Source organism: Asterias amurensis, chromosome 1 (genome assembly GCF_032118995.1).
Source record: "Asterias amurensis chromosome 1, ASM3211899v1".
Classification (NCBI taxonomy): domain Eukaryota; kingdom Metazoa; phylum Echinodermata; class Asteroidea; order Forcipulatida; family Asteriidae; genus Asterias; species Asterias amurensis.
In genome coordinates, this window is record NC_092648.1 from 17842884 (window position 1) to 17857653 (window position 14770).

Sequence of the window (14770 nt, forward strand, 5' to 3'; positions counted from 1 at the left end):
GAAATGTCGAGTTGAAATCAACGGTTCTTTTCAGAACATTACATGGTGCTACTGCAAACATTTACTATACCATGTCAACTTGTTAAAAAAAAAGTTACTGCTCTCCTTGCACTCCACTCCTAAAATGGTGTAAACAAGATATCTTGCGGATGATGACGCCAGGTGATTTGGGTCAATATACCCAATGGTGAACTCATTTTGTTTTACCGTTTTAAATGAATGTAACAAAACCCAAGCAAGAAGACCAACCCCTCTTTGGAATATATTTTGTTTTTAAAACTATACAGAAAATCAAACTCATCGTTTTTTATTGCTATAACATCTCATAAAGATCTAATATTTTTTAGTTTTACCCTGAACTGATCTGTTAGAGGTACTGTTTGCTAAGTGACCCCCCCCCCCCCCATCTCCCTTGCCAAGAGTCCTGCTGGATAAAAGCATCCACAGCAACACTACTCAAGTGTGATTCGAACCTACGACCCTCATCAAACCAAAAATAATCATTGCTCATGTACATCAATATATTGTTGATATGAATAACATGCACAAATAATATGTGGCCAGCTTCCACAGACTCGGAGTCAAGTCACACAAAAAGTTCTCAGTAGATACAGCCTCTTAAAGTTGAATTTCAACGACAAATAAAAATTGAAAGCGATTGATTGATTTCAATCTGAAGGCTCACTGATGCTTCATACCAGAACCAATCCTCCGGAGAAAAATTTCCCTCTGAAAGCTCACTGATTATAAAGTTCATACCAGTACCAATCCTCAAGAGAAATATTTACATCTAAAAGCTCACTGATTCTAAAGTTCATACCAGTACCAATCCTCCAGTGAAATATTTCCCTCTGAAAGCTCACTGATTATAAAGTTCATACCAGTACCAATCCTCCAGTGAAATATTTCCCTCTGAAAGCTCACTGATTCTAAAGTTCATACCAGTACCAATCCTCCAGTGAAATATTTCCCTCTGAAAGCTCACTGATTCTAAAGTTCATACCAGTACCAATCCTCCAGTGAAATATTTCCCTCTGAAAGCTCACTGATTATAAAGTTCATACCAGTACCAATCCTCCAGTGAAATATTTCCCTCTGAAAGCTCACTGATTCTAAAGTTCATACCAGTACCAATCCTCCAATGAAATATTTCCCTCTGAAAGCTCACTGGTTATAAAGTTCATACCAGTACCAATCCTCCAGTGAAATATTTCCCTCTGAAAGCTCACTGATTATAAAGTGTATACCAGTACTAATCTTTCGAGTAAAACTTTGTCTGAGAAAAGTAAAAAGCAATAGCATTTGAAATGCTTCTCAATCATTGTTGCTTACTTTAATAGCGGCAATCCAAATAAACACACCAGTTTCCATCCTAAAAACCAAGACATTTGATGCAACTGATGAAATTTTGTTGTTTAGGTTTAATTTATTGAAAATCAGATGATGGGGCATAGAATCATGAACTTTCTTTTCATAGTTTCCAAAGTAATAATGTTAAATAATTTTTGTGTGAAATCACTATTCCTGTACAATTCAAAAATGTTTAAACCGGTTTTCATAAATGCAGACTTGACACTCATTGTTATGGAAGTCGATAACAAATGCTTTGATATATTTGTTAATGTTTCACAAACTGTGTGTAGATTTTCTACTATCACTTGCAAAAAGTGCATTTTCCCTTCACCCTCTTGTGTACAATAAGGGTATATAAAATATTTAAAAACAACAACCAGAATTTATCTTTGCATAATGCTCATCATTCCTGAAGTGAACGTAGGTGTACACCACGATTTGACGTAATGCATTTTCAGACAACTTTTACCCTGTTTGAATAAGCCATTTGCCAGTTAAATTTGAATAATGTCTGGTACAATGACTCGCGTAGTTACAATGTACCGCTTACATTTGAATTCCTCAGACTATCGAGACAGTTCCTACATGTAAGTCAAATGGTTCAGGGCAAGCTTTTGTATAGCTACCTCCAGATGAGCTAACCCTGGTACCATTGTGCCATACACATCCATTCAGAATCATGTATGGGTGTTCACTGTCTCTTACAAACCACGCAAAAGCTGGCCCCTAACCATGTGACATAGCAACTGTCTCGGTAGTCTGAGGAATATAAATGTAAGTGATAACTTGTGATCAAGCAAGTCATTGTACCAGACATTATTCAAATCTAACACGCAAATGGCTTATTGAGCTCAACTTTTATAGCGAATGTTTTTATCTATGTTTGTTCACAATGTTCAGCTGCACGGTCTTCCCCCGAAACCCACCTTTGGTACATTTTGCTATTTTTTAACTACACGAATTCAAACCAACTGTTTGTTTGTACTGATAAGTGTGTTAAAAAAAATGATTCTGTCATCCTCTCTAAACAATTCAAATGTTGCTAAAATCTTACTAGTAAAACAATATAATATAAAGATTTTATGCGGGATTTTCCCTCTTTAAAAAAAAGGTGCCAAATCGATCCGTGGGTCCGTGAGTTCTTTCAATTCAGAATAACTTCCTTGGTTTTTTTACGCCTGTGGTTCGACTTTACCTAACTGTTTACCTCTACTAGTTACTGTGTAAAAAAAATTCTCTTTTAATCTATAAACAATGCAAATGTTGCTTAAATCATAATAATAAAAGAATATAATATAAAGATTTGTTTGCAGGAATTTGCCGCTCTAAAAAAAGGTGCAAAATCAATCCTTGGAAGTTTTTTCCATTCAGAATAACTTCCTTGGTGATTTTGACACCTGTGGTTTGACTTCACCTGTAACAGGGCAGAGAGGCGAAGCCCGAGTGCTTCTAGATGGTGACATTTGCGATGGGGGCTTTGTCAGAGTTTGGGTCCAGAGCCGGCTTGTCTCGGATACGTCGGACGATACAAGACACAAGAATAATCAGCCAGAACAAGACACCGAACCAAGACGCTCCCTGCAAAGATGAAAAGGAAATTAGAATGAGAGGACCTGGCAATGGCTAGACTTGTGGATAAGTCGTTAATGGTTTGTCGCGGTGATAGTCGAGTCGTGGTGGTGGCGCAATGATTCAGGTCTCCGCAGGCGGATACCGCTCTCGCGCGAAGCTATTGGCTACTGACTGCATAGCTTGAGAGCAGTAGTCTTGCGATAGCCAGCAGTCTTGCGAGAATATCGCCCGTGTCAGCTTCATCTTTAACAACTTGCCCACATACATGTAAGCAATGGCCTGATTCCACTAAAGCATTAAGATTCATCTTAAAGGAACACGTTGCCTTGGATCGGACGAGTTGGTCAAAACAAAAGCGTTTGTAACTGTTTTTTATAAAATGCAATGGTTGGAAAGGTGTTTTAAAAGTAGAATACAATGTTCCACACAAGTTTGCCTCGAAATTGCGTGGTTTTCCTTCTACTGTGCGAACTAACATGGTCGGCCATTTATGGGAGTCAAAATTTTGACCCCCATAAATGGCCGACGTGTTTAGTCGACGAGGTAAAAGGAAAACCACGCAATTTCGAGGTATGTTTGTGTGGATCATTGTATTCTACTTTTACAACATCTTTCTACCCATATGCATTTTATAAAAAAAACGGTTACAAAGGCTTTTCAAAGACCAACTCGACCGATCTAAGGCAACGTGTTCCTTTAATATGACTAGCATTTTAAATGAATCAATATTTAGCGCTTTATATCAAAAAGTGATGCTACAATTCAGATCTCTAAGGAACTCCTCGTGAAATACCCAAGTTAATTTATTACAGATATTTTTTTATATTTCATCAAGTAGACCCCTTCATATGGGCACAGCCACAATGGGTGGTACATTTTTTGTTACAAAGCCAACTAGTGAGCAACTGATAAATATCGAGTACCGTAACTCTTCACAGACTCAAAACACTTCTAAAAGCTCAAAGCACTTTTTCTTCATCATTGATATTAAGGAACACGTTGCCTTGGATCGGTCAAGTTGGTCTTTTAAAAGCATTTGAAACCGTTTGTTATGAAATGCACATTGTTAGAAAGATAATTTAAAAGCAGAATATAATGATCTACATAAACATGCCTCGAAATTACACGTTTTTACTTTTACGTTGTGAACTAACACCACACGGCATTTTATGGAGTCAAAGTTTTGACTCCACAAAACGGCCAACCGTTGACTTCACAAATAGGGAAATAGTGTTAATGGGAAACAAAATTGTACCCATGATTGTGGTTGTGCACATACACAAAAGCAGAGGAGCTTTATTTCTTTATGTAATTAATAAAGGTATTAGAATGAATTAGATATTTGAGAGATAGTCAATAGTACATGCAACTCAAGAAAGAACCTGTATTATAAAGAGTATACAGAGATACATTGATTAGTGGACAACATCACAAACATTTCAGACTTGAACTTAACATGAGACATGAACATGACATGCAAAAAGTAACAACAGGCAAAATGTCAATGCACGACTGATTGCATTCTTAAATCAGTTTACTGGTTACAGGTGAACAAAATAACAACACTTGCCATTTTAGGCAACTCAATTAACGATGCACAGTATTTTTGTACGTCTATAGGCCCATTTTGACACCACGGCTTTGGAACTGGCTTTAGCCCGGTTCATACTTCCTGCAAATACTTCATGCATTTGAAGCAAATTTGATGTCAAAGCTCCGCTTTCACAGGGAATTTTTCCGTTGGGCTGAAAACAGCTCAACTCTAACGAATTGTTTGTTGTAAGTTTGTGACATCAAATTCACTTGCCACTGGCAGCATAGTGTTAGCCAGAGGGGTGTCTGGGTGTCTTTTGGACACCCTGTTTTTAATTTGGACACCCTGTTTCATCTGTCATTTACATGTAAATTTATTGTAGGTGAACAATTTGGACACCCAGTTTTAAAATTTCCAGCAAATTTGGACACCCTTTTACCAAATCCTGGCTAAAACCTTGACTGGCAGGAAGTTTGAACTAGGCTTAAGGCTCTGCCAATCAATGTGAAAACAATTGCCTGTAGTCAAAGGCTTCAAATATACAGGCAAAGCCTTAAACATGCTTAAACCTATGCCAAAGCCTCAGCCGTGGTTTCAAAAACGTCCCAAGATACCATACAGTACACCTAGTTTTGTCACAGTGCAGCCAGTTTATTTTTTACTTTTTTTGTCTCCATGAACCAAATTAATGTTATGAATGAGCGGCTGTGAGGAAAATCTAGTCTGGACCCTTTCAGCTCTGATGAGAACCAGTACTCATGGTTGTTATTGGATACAGGGAACACGACATAGACATGGAAGCATGATAGTCAGATCACCATGTCTTGTATGAGAGAAAGACACCACCAGGGCTGTGTTTTAATCGATTGATGCAGATCATAACCGAGAAACCGTTTGTCCTAAATCATAATAGACTATTCAGCAACATGCAAAAAAACCACTAACTTGCAAATGTCTGTGCACCCTGTGAGCGTTTTACGTTAGCATGGGTTTTCGTTCGTCCACCGTGGCACCATCCTCTGGTGTACCCTTGTCCATGAGGCGGCGGGCAATTAAGACTGCCAGTAATAAAGCCCAAAACAGCACAGTGAACCATGATGCGCTCTGTACAGAGTAGTGGGAGGGGGGCATGATGAGTGAACAGAAAGTGATGGTAGATGATGATGAGGAGTGTTAACTAAGCTACTTGTTTCAGTATCGGATTGCGTTTTAACTGCATATAAGCAAGAAGTGTTTGACGCATAAACTACCAACTAATACTGCTCGTACAATATGAAGAACTACACGTACATTTATTGTAAAATGCCTAAATTGAAGAATGAAGGTGAACAAGACAGAACACATTTAGTACCTTTAGTTTCAGAGAAGCTTGAGGTCATTTTGTGTAATTACTTTGATAACAACTTATCAAGCATCGTTTTAAAGATGAAAAAATTGTGCTCCATCTATATTTTAAACACCAAAGCTCAAATTGGGGGGGGGGATCCATAAGACTTGTAGCTCATTCATAATGAACAAGAATGTTCTTGTCACAAGATCAAATTCCTAGTATCGTATTTGGAATTACAAGTATTTATTTTTGCGTGGAAGACTGCTCTGCAACAGGTTTTTGTAATTGTTGATTGTCTGAAAGGCTTTTTCTACACTTGAAGTGACTTTCTAGGCTAGCAGAGCACTATGAAATGAGAAGCCTAGTTTGAATACAGAGTGTTATAATGTGGCAGATGGGAAGTGCAGTACAACTGATACATGAATGGTTGAAATGGATGTGCACCATTACATACACATGTACATGTAGTACTTTCCGGAAAGATACACCAATGATACACCAAGGTAAATGCTAATGATAATGTCTAGGGATGCTAAGTACATAAGTCTGGCTATACATGTAGGTGGAGTACAATAAAACACAGAGCTGTGGATGTGCTGCTTTGTAACTAGAGTTCAGAATCATATTTTATTATATGAATAACATGGCTTAATGCACCTTTCAGCACAAAACACCGAGCTAACAGTGCCTCCATAAATGCCGAGTTCTATGGTACATATCGGTAAAGCAGCGCCATAAAAATTAAGCCCAGGTCCAAACTTTATGACAATACTTCCTACAATGTCAAGCATCACTTATGATAAAAAAAACATTTATGCTTTCAGAGTTAACATCAAATGTCTATAAGACAGACAGCCTTAAGGCCCGGTCCCACTGCAGCGATAACAAGAATAATAACGATAGCTACGCAAAGAGAACACATTCCATTGGTTGAATGAGTGTGTGTGTATTCGGCGTGGAGCAATTCAACCAATAGAATGCATTCTCTTTGCGTCGTGATCGTTTTCGTTATCGCTGCAGTGTGACTCGGCCTTTACACTTTACAGACAAGGCAGTTCGGCTAGAGTGTGACCTAAATCTTCCCATGTCACTCAACACCAAATTGTTTCGACTTAAATAAGTTTGAAATGACAGACCCAGTTAGAATCAGTTACTACGCCAATCCTTTACTTTTGCCAGTGGATATGGAAGGAGTTGGTATGGTAATGCAGCCTCATTCAATTTGGACTATGAAAGATGAAAGAATCCAGAAGCTACAACAGGTTCAATGTTAGAAGCTTCAGGAAATAGCATACAAACACTAAGCACACAGATACTACATAACTGTACAATTTCAACAGAGAAACAACCAGAAAATAATCAGCATAAGCAAAGAGCAGTACAACACTCCTGCTTTTGGCACCTCAACAAATTATTAAAGTTAGTTGAATACTTGAAAACACACACCAGAATAGTTTTGAAGGTTTTTTGATGCATTTCATAATAAAAACACACCAAAGATTAATGTGTCTAGATTGAAAAGTTTAGATCGAAAAAGGTATTATGCAAGTCTCGCATGTATTGAAAATGATAAAACTTGAATGGCGACTTCATTTTTCACTGAAGTTGGTGTGAACGCCGAGGTTGGCGTTTGATAAGCTCATGTCAGGGGCTCACCCAGATAAGCAGACTGGGGTCGACCCGGGGAAGCTAATCGCAACACAAGAGGCCATTCAGAAGAGTTGAAAACAGTGGACATGTATTGAAAGACAGGAGGATTAATAAGCTCAAAGCAACATTTGTTTGAAGATCCAGTAACAAACCAATCACACTCAAGCATAGGTTTCAGTAATTAAAACCAAATCAAATATCACATTTCAACAACAATTAATAGTCAGCAATGACACCTAAACCCATAACGCAACTAACACACCAGGGAGAAACACTTACCTGTGCCGTGGTCAAAAAGCCAAAGAAATTTCCGCCCGCGTAGGTGCCATGAGTTTTTTTGTCTTGTGCCGTTCCACAAGTAGCTCCGCTGTTCCAATCAAGATCACCTGGTACTGTTGCACAACTTTTAAGATAAAGAAGAAGTAAAATTCCACCATGAATTTTACAACATTATTCGTCAAATAGAGGGTACAAATCAAATAAGTTAGATTGCAAATTTTGTATGTCAGATGCCACAGACATTTATTTTTATTATTATTACTATTATTATTCTTCATTTGGCATTCAAACATACAATACAAAGCAAGAAAATAATGAAAATAACACGGGAACATACAACAGAGCCACATGTAGCAACACATGCCAGGAATATGTTTTTAAAACCTGATAATATAAAACCTAATATTTATAACATGAGCCTCTAGATAAAATAAAATTATTTGGGGTCATCATTCATTTATGTATGACAGTACATGAACATGAAAGTACATGTATGCTTGGGCGATATTGCTTTTATTATCCCACGAATACGATATATCATCAAAAAAGTATCACGATATTCGATTAAATCACAATTTATATTTGAATTATAAAATTTTGACATTTTACTGTGCCCAATTTTAATACTTAAAAAAATCTATTTAAAAAACGAGGTATGGATCTGTGAGGTGTACTGTCTACCCAACACACATAAAGTGTCTTTTAAATTGTCTACTGCACATTTGAAAGTGTATTGTAAATTAAGTGAGCAATTGTGAACAATCTATTTTGTTATTCACAAACAGCGAATTAAGACACCCCAGTTCTCAATTTTCATAAAACCCTACACGGTCAACACTCAAGGGCCATTGTAAAGTGTTGATACCATGAGCTCACAAAAAGTACAAAAAAATATGCCTTCATGTTTAAGTGGATCCCTTATAGTTTAATCATCACCATGAGGTTCATTACATTTAAAGGAAATAGCGTACATGTAAACAACGCGATGTGGTTGTGGGTCCCTACAGAGACCTGAAATTTGTGACGTGGATGGATGACGGGTGACATACATGTATTCAAGAATTTAGAATATGCCATAATATTTGGCTATTTCTGTACTTCCTGTTGAACTAAAAATGACCATCGATAGAAAACCAACTATAAGTACAAACCTATTGTACATTATACAAACTGTAGAATTTGAGAAGTGATTTATTTTTTAGATACTTTAAAACATATATGTTGGGGTTGACAAATTAGCTAGAGACCTCAAGACCTCAGATTTAGAATTTGAGGTCTTGAAATCAAACATCTGAAAGCACACAACTTCGTATGACAAGGGTGTTTTTTCTTTCATTATTATCTCACAACATCGTCGACTGGTTGAGCTCAAATTTTCACAGGTTTGTTATTTTATGCATAATGTTGAGATACACCAAGTGAGAAGACTGGTCTTTGACAATTACCAATAGTGTCCAGTGTCTTTAACGTGCCAGCGCTCTACCAACTGAGCTATCTTGTCCTTGAATTGGCAGTCACCCTATTTTGTTAGTATCTTCAAGTTTCGTTATGACAAGGACATTTTCACAGGAAAACGATAACTTCGGAGATCATTATTTTAACCTTGTTGATTCAACCTTACATACATTGTACATTATCTTAAAGACCACAGAGTTGACATTGTTTCATGTTATTTTAACAAACACAATAACATTCACTTCAAGTGATTTTCTACTTTCTGCCCAGGTAGTAGTTAAAAAGCAGTCCTTTTCAGAACTGAGAAGTCGGAAGATCTACTCCACGGTAGAAGAATATAAAGTCAGTTATTTAAGTCTAAAGAACAAAATCTACCTGGCAAGTAGATACACACATGGTGTTACCGCAAACCAAAAAGCAAACAAATTTATATTTTCATGGTGGGTTGGTGGAATGATGAGGGTTTCACATATGAACAGATGGCACTGATGAAATAAAGATGCTTCAACGGATAAGCTTGGGCGATATCACGATATTATCGAATATCGCGATATTAATTTGGACACGATTTCGATATCGGATGGATTTGGTTTAAATCGAAATATCAATATATCGCGATATATCACGATATAATCGCGATATATCGATTAAATATCGCGATGTATTTGCTAGCTGAGACATCTTGCACCTCATAGGTTTGGAGTAAAACCAGAAGAATAGGTCATTAGAACACCTCTCTTATGCTAGGACTGTCTCTTCTACAACTTTCACTTGGAGTTTTAGGACTGATGATGTCTAATGTCATTAATCGCGATTTTAACGAATATCGCGATATATTGTCGGCGATATATCGTGAATAAAATAAATCGATATCGCCCAAGCTTATCAATGGATGTTACTGAGGTGATCTAGCCGCAGCTGCTTAAACATGGCTAACTCACAACCGATCAAAACATCTTAAGGAGGAACTTACTCAGTTACTTTACTCCCAAGAGATGCTCCGCTCGTTAAACTTGCACAAAATCTTTTGAATCCAATGCTGAGTATACAGGAATCAATGAAGAGGAGAACAAGGCACAATACATTGATGATAATAGCTGGTAGCAACAACTCTCGCCTGATGGAGGAAAAACACATACACACATAGAAGATGAGAAAAATACTCACAAGTTTGAAGGTAAAGCCCGGTTCATACTTCATGCAAAAGCGAAGTGAATTTGATGTCAAAAATATCCCTTCTCAGTGATATTCGCAAGTGAGTTGCCCAGAGCTGAACTGCTGCGAAATTCGTTGCAAATTTTGCGTCGTCAACATTCGCTTCGCAATCGCATTCGCAGGAAGTATGAACCAAGCTAAACACCTACATTATGAACATGTAACAAGTTTGCAACACCAGGAGAATTTGACACCCTATGTTAGCTTAATAGTACATGTACCTCTCAGCATTGCAGCATTAGCCTATCTTTCTTGATAATATTGCCCCTTCCCCCCCCCCCCAAAAAAAAACGGCTGTTTTTCTTGACAAAAACCAATCTATGACCCTTACTTTATTAATGGGAAGGTATAAAGAGAAGGTCCACATTTTGGTAAATTTCAGCAGTGCAAATGCAAACATTTGGTTAGAAATACAGTAAGCTTTCGATGGTATAGGCCTAAAGCATTTTGGGATTCATTTAACCTCGAAGTAACGACTTTATGCACCACATTTTTAATATGTCATAACATTTATCATATTGTGTATGGCTATACGAGATTATTGTTCCTGCGTGGACATATTCGGTCTGGATTGTTGGCGATACATCTAGAAAAGGTGACCAATCTTCACAGGTTATTTTCATTGTTTACAAAGATCTACATATTATAGGATTAAAACAACTGAATGATTAAGTTGTAGAAAATTTGTTAATTAATGAGTCGTTTATGAATGAGAGAAGTATTGTCATTTAAATTCACATTTCACACCGATGGATAGATAACATTGAAGCTCTTATCGACACACCTGAATTTCCTGTAAACATTTGAGCTACATTAAAATAAACAGTCTACTTCCTGCAAACAACACTACACAGCTCATAATACACGTATACACACATGAATCAGAGTGACAGTATGGGAAATTCACGGGACCACTAGTGGCATTGTCAGTGTATTCAGCAGTTTAAGTGTGCGTGTTTCATACTATGTACACACACTTTTTCTATGAGGAGTTTATAGAAAGGTTTATACAAATATCCGAATGCTTTATGAGAGCATTGTCACAGAATACAATCATGAGGTGAAATCTCAAACAGAAAAAGCAAGACTCCACCGATTAGTTGTATCCGGCATGAATGCGAAAAGGAAATTTTAATTTTTTTTTAAATTACACAGTTTAGATCCTTGTCATTTTTAAAGTTAACACAAAATAGACACAGAAACTTGTCAACGACACGTATTCTAAAAAGCCCTAAATGTGTATGACTGTCATGTACCAGGCCTGGAATGACATCTTAAAAAGAATAAGGGCCATTTTCATTTTGTAAAGTCAACGGAAACTTTTGAAGGGGCATCATGGTCAAGACCTGGGGCAACGGAGGCCATGGACAAATGGGCAGGGAATTGTTATTTAGCAAATGACACTGCAAACTGTCCCAAGCTTCCTATAACTATCCATATAGAACTCCTTTAGTGAATTGTGGAGCATCGCGGCAGTGCACTAGGCCAAAATACAGGATGGCATGTGACGCGCGTTCCACCACTCAAATTACAAGAATCTGTGTGTGCAGTGTTTAAAAATAGCTTTGTTGAGATACTGAGGCTATTAATTCTCTAACAGGCCCGATACTTCAAGGAAGCACTGAAGTCGATTGCTTTTATGCCTCCTATTCATTGCCTAAATTGGTGCCCTTGAAACGCTTCAATAGAAATGTATAATTTCCTCATAGGGTACCCTTGGAGAAAATGCCTTGGTGCCCTTTCAAAAACGAAGCATACACGTGAACACAAAGAGCTCTCCTCAGAATTACAGGAAAGCAGTTTATAACAACTCATCAAAATGAAGGACTGTATTTTATCACACATCGGTTAGTGTAACTTGTAAGGGTTTAAACAAACAAATAAAACACTACCTTTCTTTAGCCCACTGAAAGAAGATGGACACATGATATAAACCAAAAAGGAGGGCATAGAAACAGGCAATTATCTCTAGTCCAACGCTGAATCCACACACGCCATTGCTACCAAGCTCTGTAAAGTAGAATGCAGTCGAATTGCACCATTTCACCTCGGCAAAGAGTAAACAGTCCCCAGAAAATGACACCTGTTCAAGGGGGAAACAAAGTTAGAAGTTTACAATGGTTCTGGAAGGGGATGGTAGAAGCATGGCATGTCGTGGCGCAAAGGACTCGAGCTCTTGTGACTCAAGTTTGAGTTTTGAGTCCAGGGGTGGATTTCACAAAGAGTTAGGACTAGTCTTATCTCGAGTTAAGACCAGCTACTCGTCCTAACTTAGGACTATCCTTGCAATTTGTTTATCTTGTAGGACTAGTCCTAAGTTAGGACTAGTCCTAACTCTTTGTGAAATCGACCCCTAGTCTTGACACTTGTGTCCTCAATAAAGCAAGGCACCATAGTTAACCATAGCTTCATCTTTCAGAGCAGATGTACACATATAAAATGGTCGATCCCATGTGTGTTATGCAATGCACACCAAGGAACCCAGTACACTTAATAAATGGTTTATAGAGAAGGGGTATACCCAGTGTCTGCTGATCAGCAGCTGAGCAGCACATCGATTTTTAAAAACATAAATATTATAAGGTGCTACATATTCATTATTAAGCATGTTAAGTGGGTCTCATAATAAACAAGTAAATAATTAGTTATTGCATATGAAACCTCATCATTTGTCACACAATTGTACTTATGTATATCATATGATAGGATGCAGCCTTTTTTAAACCCTAGATCAAATGGCATTTAACGAATGAAAAAATAAAGATAAAGAAGTGCAGCGGTGGATGAAGTTTATCCGAAATAACATCAACCAAGTTGTTGAAATAACCTCAACCACAGGGTAGTATTTTGTTGAACGACGACTGCACATTTTCACTCATTATTTAGTTTAATAATAGTCATTGTTTTTAACATACACCAAACAATCTCATTTGACAGATAGTTTGGTTTAAACAACATAGTACAACATTTAGAATCTTTGGTAGTAGGTATTTAAAAAAAAAACTAGTCTACACGCTACGAAAGTTACCTTAAAAAATTATACTGAATTTTTACGGCAGCCGGAATTTGTATGTCAAACATTCATGAATGTTTTTTTAAATAATGTATTGCAATGTAGTAAGTCCCCAAAATGTTTGAGGAAATGTAAGTTACCTAACGATTAAGAGAACATACAAATATATTCCAACAGATAAACAAACTCACCCGTGATATTCCAACAGTAACTGCAGATATCAAACCAGTGAAAAACACGACAAAATACAGAACTGTTTCTGTGATAAGGAGACACCCATCGACCGCCATGATGATGTACACTAGAGAAAGCTAGCTTTCGTGACCCCCCGATCCGACTGACTGACATGGTATACACATCACAACACACGTACGTCGTCGGGCCCGGGTACTGTCTAAAAACTGGAAAAACACTATAGGAACTCCAGTCTAGCGTCTGGACGCATTCAAGGACACAAGAACACGCACTCAATTTTCATTCACAGAGTGAACAATATGACAACCTGCGCGAAATTCATAATACTTCGGCAGCCTCATCTCATCGAGTCATACTGTTTACCAAGTAATAACTACAACAACGTTGAAATTATGACTCATTATTTTGAAAGCGAGATCACAGTGAGCAGAAACTAATTTATTTGGGGGGGGGGGAATAGATCACGACGGCCCTTTAATTTTAGACTTGAGAGCAAATGAACGGCCAATGAAATACCATGAAAAATTCCCACCCAATTAAATAACGTGTGTGAAGAAAGTTTAAAACGAGGTGTTTTACCACGGGCATTATGTCTAGGCTACATCTATTGAAAACAAAAAGATGATACAGTGGTAATTGATGATAGGACACTTTTCTCATGAGACATTTTATAAAAAATCTCCAAAAAAATGAGTAAGAGTTGACAGTCGCCGGTTCATACTAAAATTTCCGTCGATCACTAGAAGCAACCCCGCCCCTTCCGAACTGTTGCCAACCCCTCCAAAGATACTCTTTGACCCCTCCCAAAATATGACAAATATCACATAAAAAAGAACAAAGCATTAAAGGAACACGTTGCCTTGGATCGGACGAGTTGGTCTATAACTGAGCGTTTATAACCGTTTTTTATAAAATGCATATGGTTGGAAAGATGTTTTAAAAGTAGAATACAATTATTCACACAAGTTTGCCTCGAAATTGCGTGGTATTCCTTTTACTGCGCGAACTAACACGGTCGGCCATTTATGGGAGTCAAAAATTTGACTCTCATAAATGGCCGACCGTGTTAGTCGACGAGGTTAAAGGAAAACCGTGCAATTTCGAGGCATGTTTGTGTGGGTCATTGTATTATACTTTTACAACATCTTTCTACCCATATGTAATTTATACAAAA

General features: G+C 37.5%; 1 protein-coding gene across 2 annotated transcripts; it reads right to left on the reverse strand.

Moving 5' to 3' along the window:
- Nucleotides 1-86: 86 nt before the first annotated feature.
- LOC139948239 (transmembrane protein 179B-like) lies at nt 87-13742 on the reverse strand. Of its 2 annotated transcripts, none has more exons than XM_071946331.1 (5): nt 13593-13742; nt 12281-12471; nt 10147-10290; nt 7719-7842; nt 87-2931 (listed from the first exon to the last, which is right to left on the reverse strand). In XM_071946331.1, the coding sequence occupies exons 1-5, from the start codon at nt 13689-13691 to the stop codon at nt 2803-2805; spliced, it is 687 nt and encodes a 228-aa protein (XP_071802432.1). In that variant the 5' UTR covers nt 13692-13742; the 3' UTR covers nt 87-2802. The 2 variants fall into 2 exon arrangements, with proteins under 2 accessions (XP_071802432.1, XP_071802440.1); XM_071946339.1 differs by lacking the exon at nt 87-2931 and adding an exon at nt 5019-5563.
- Nucleotides 13743-14770: the final 1028 nt, after the last annotated feature.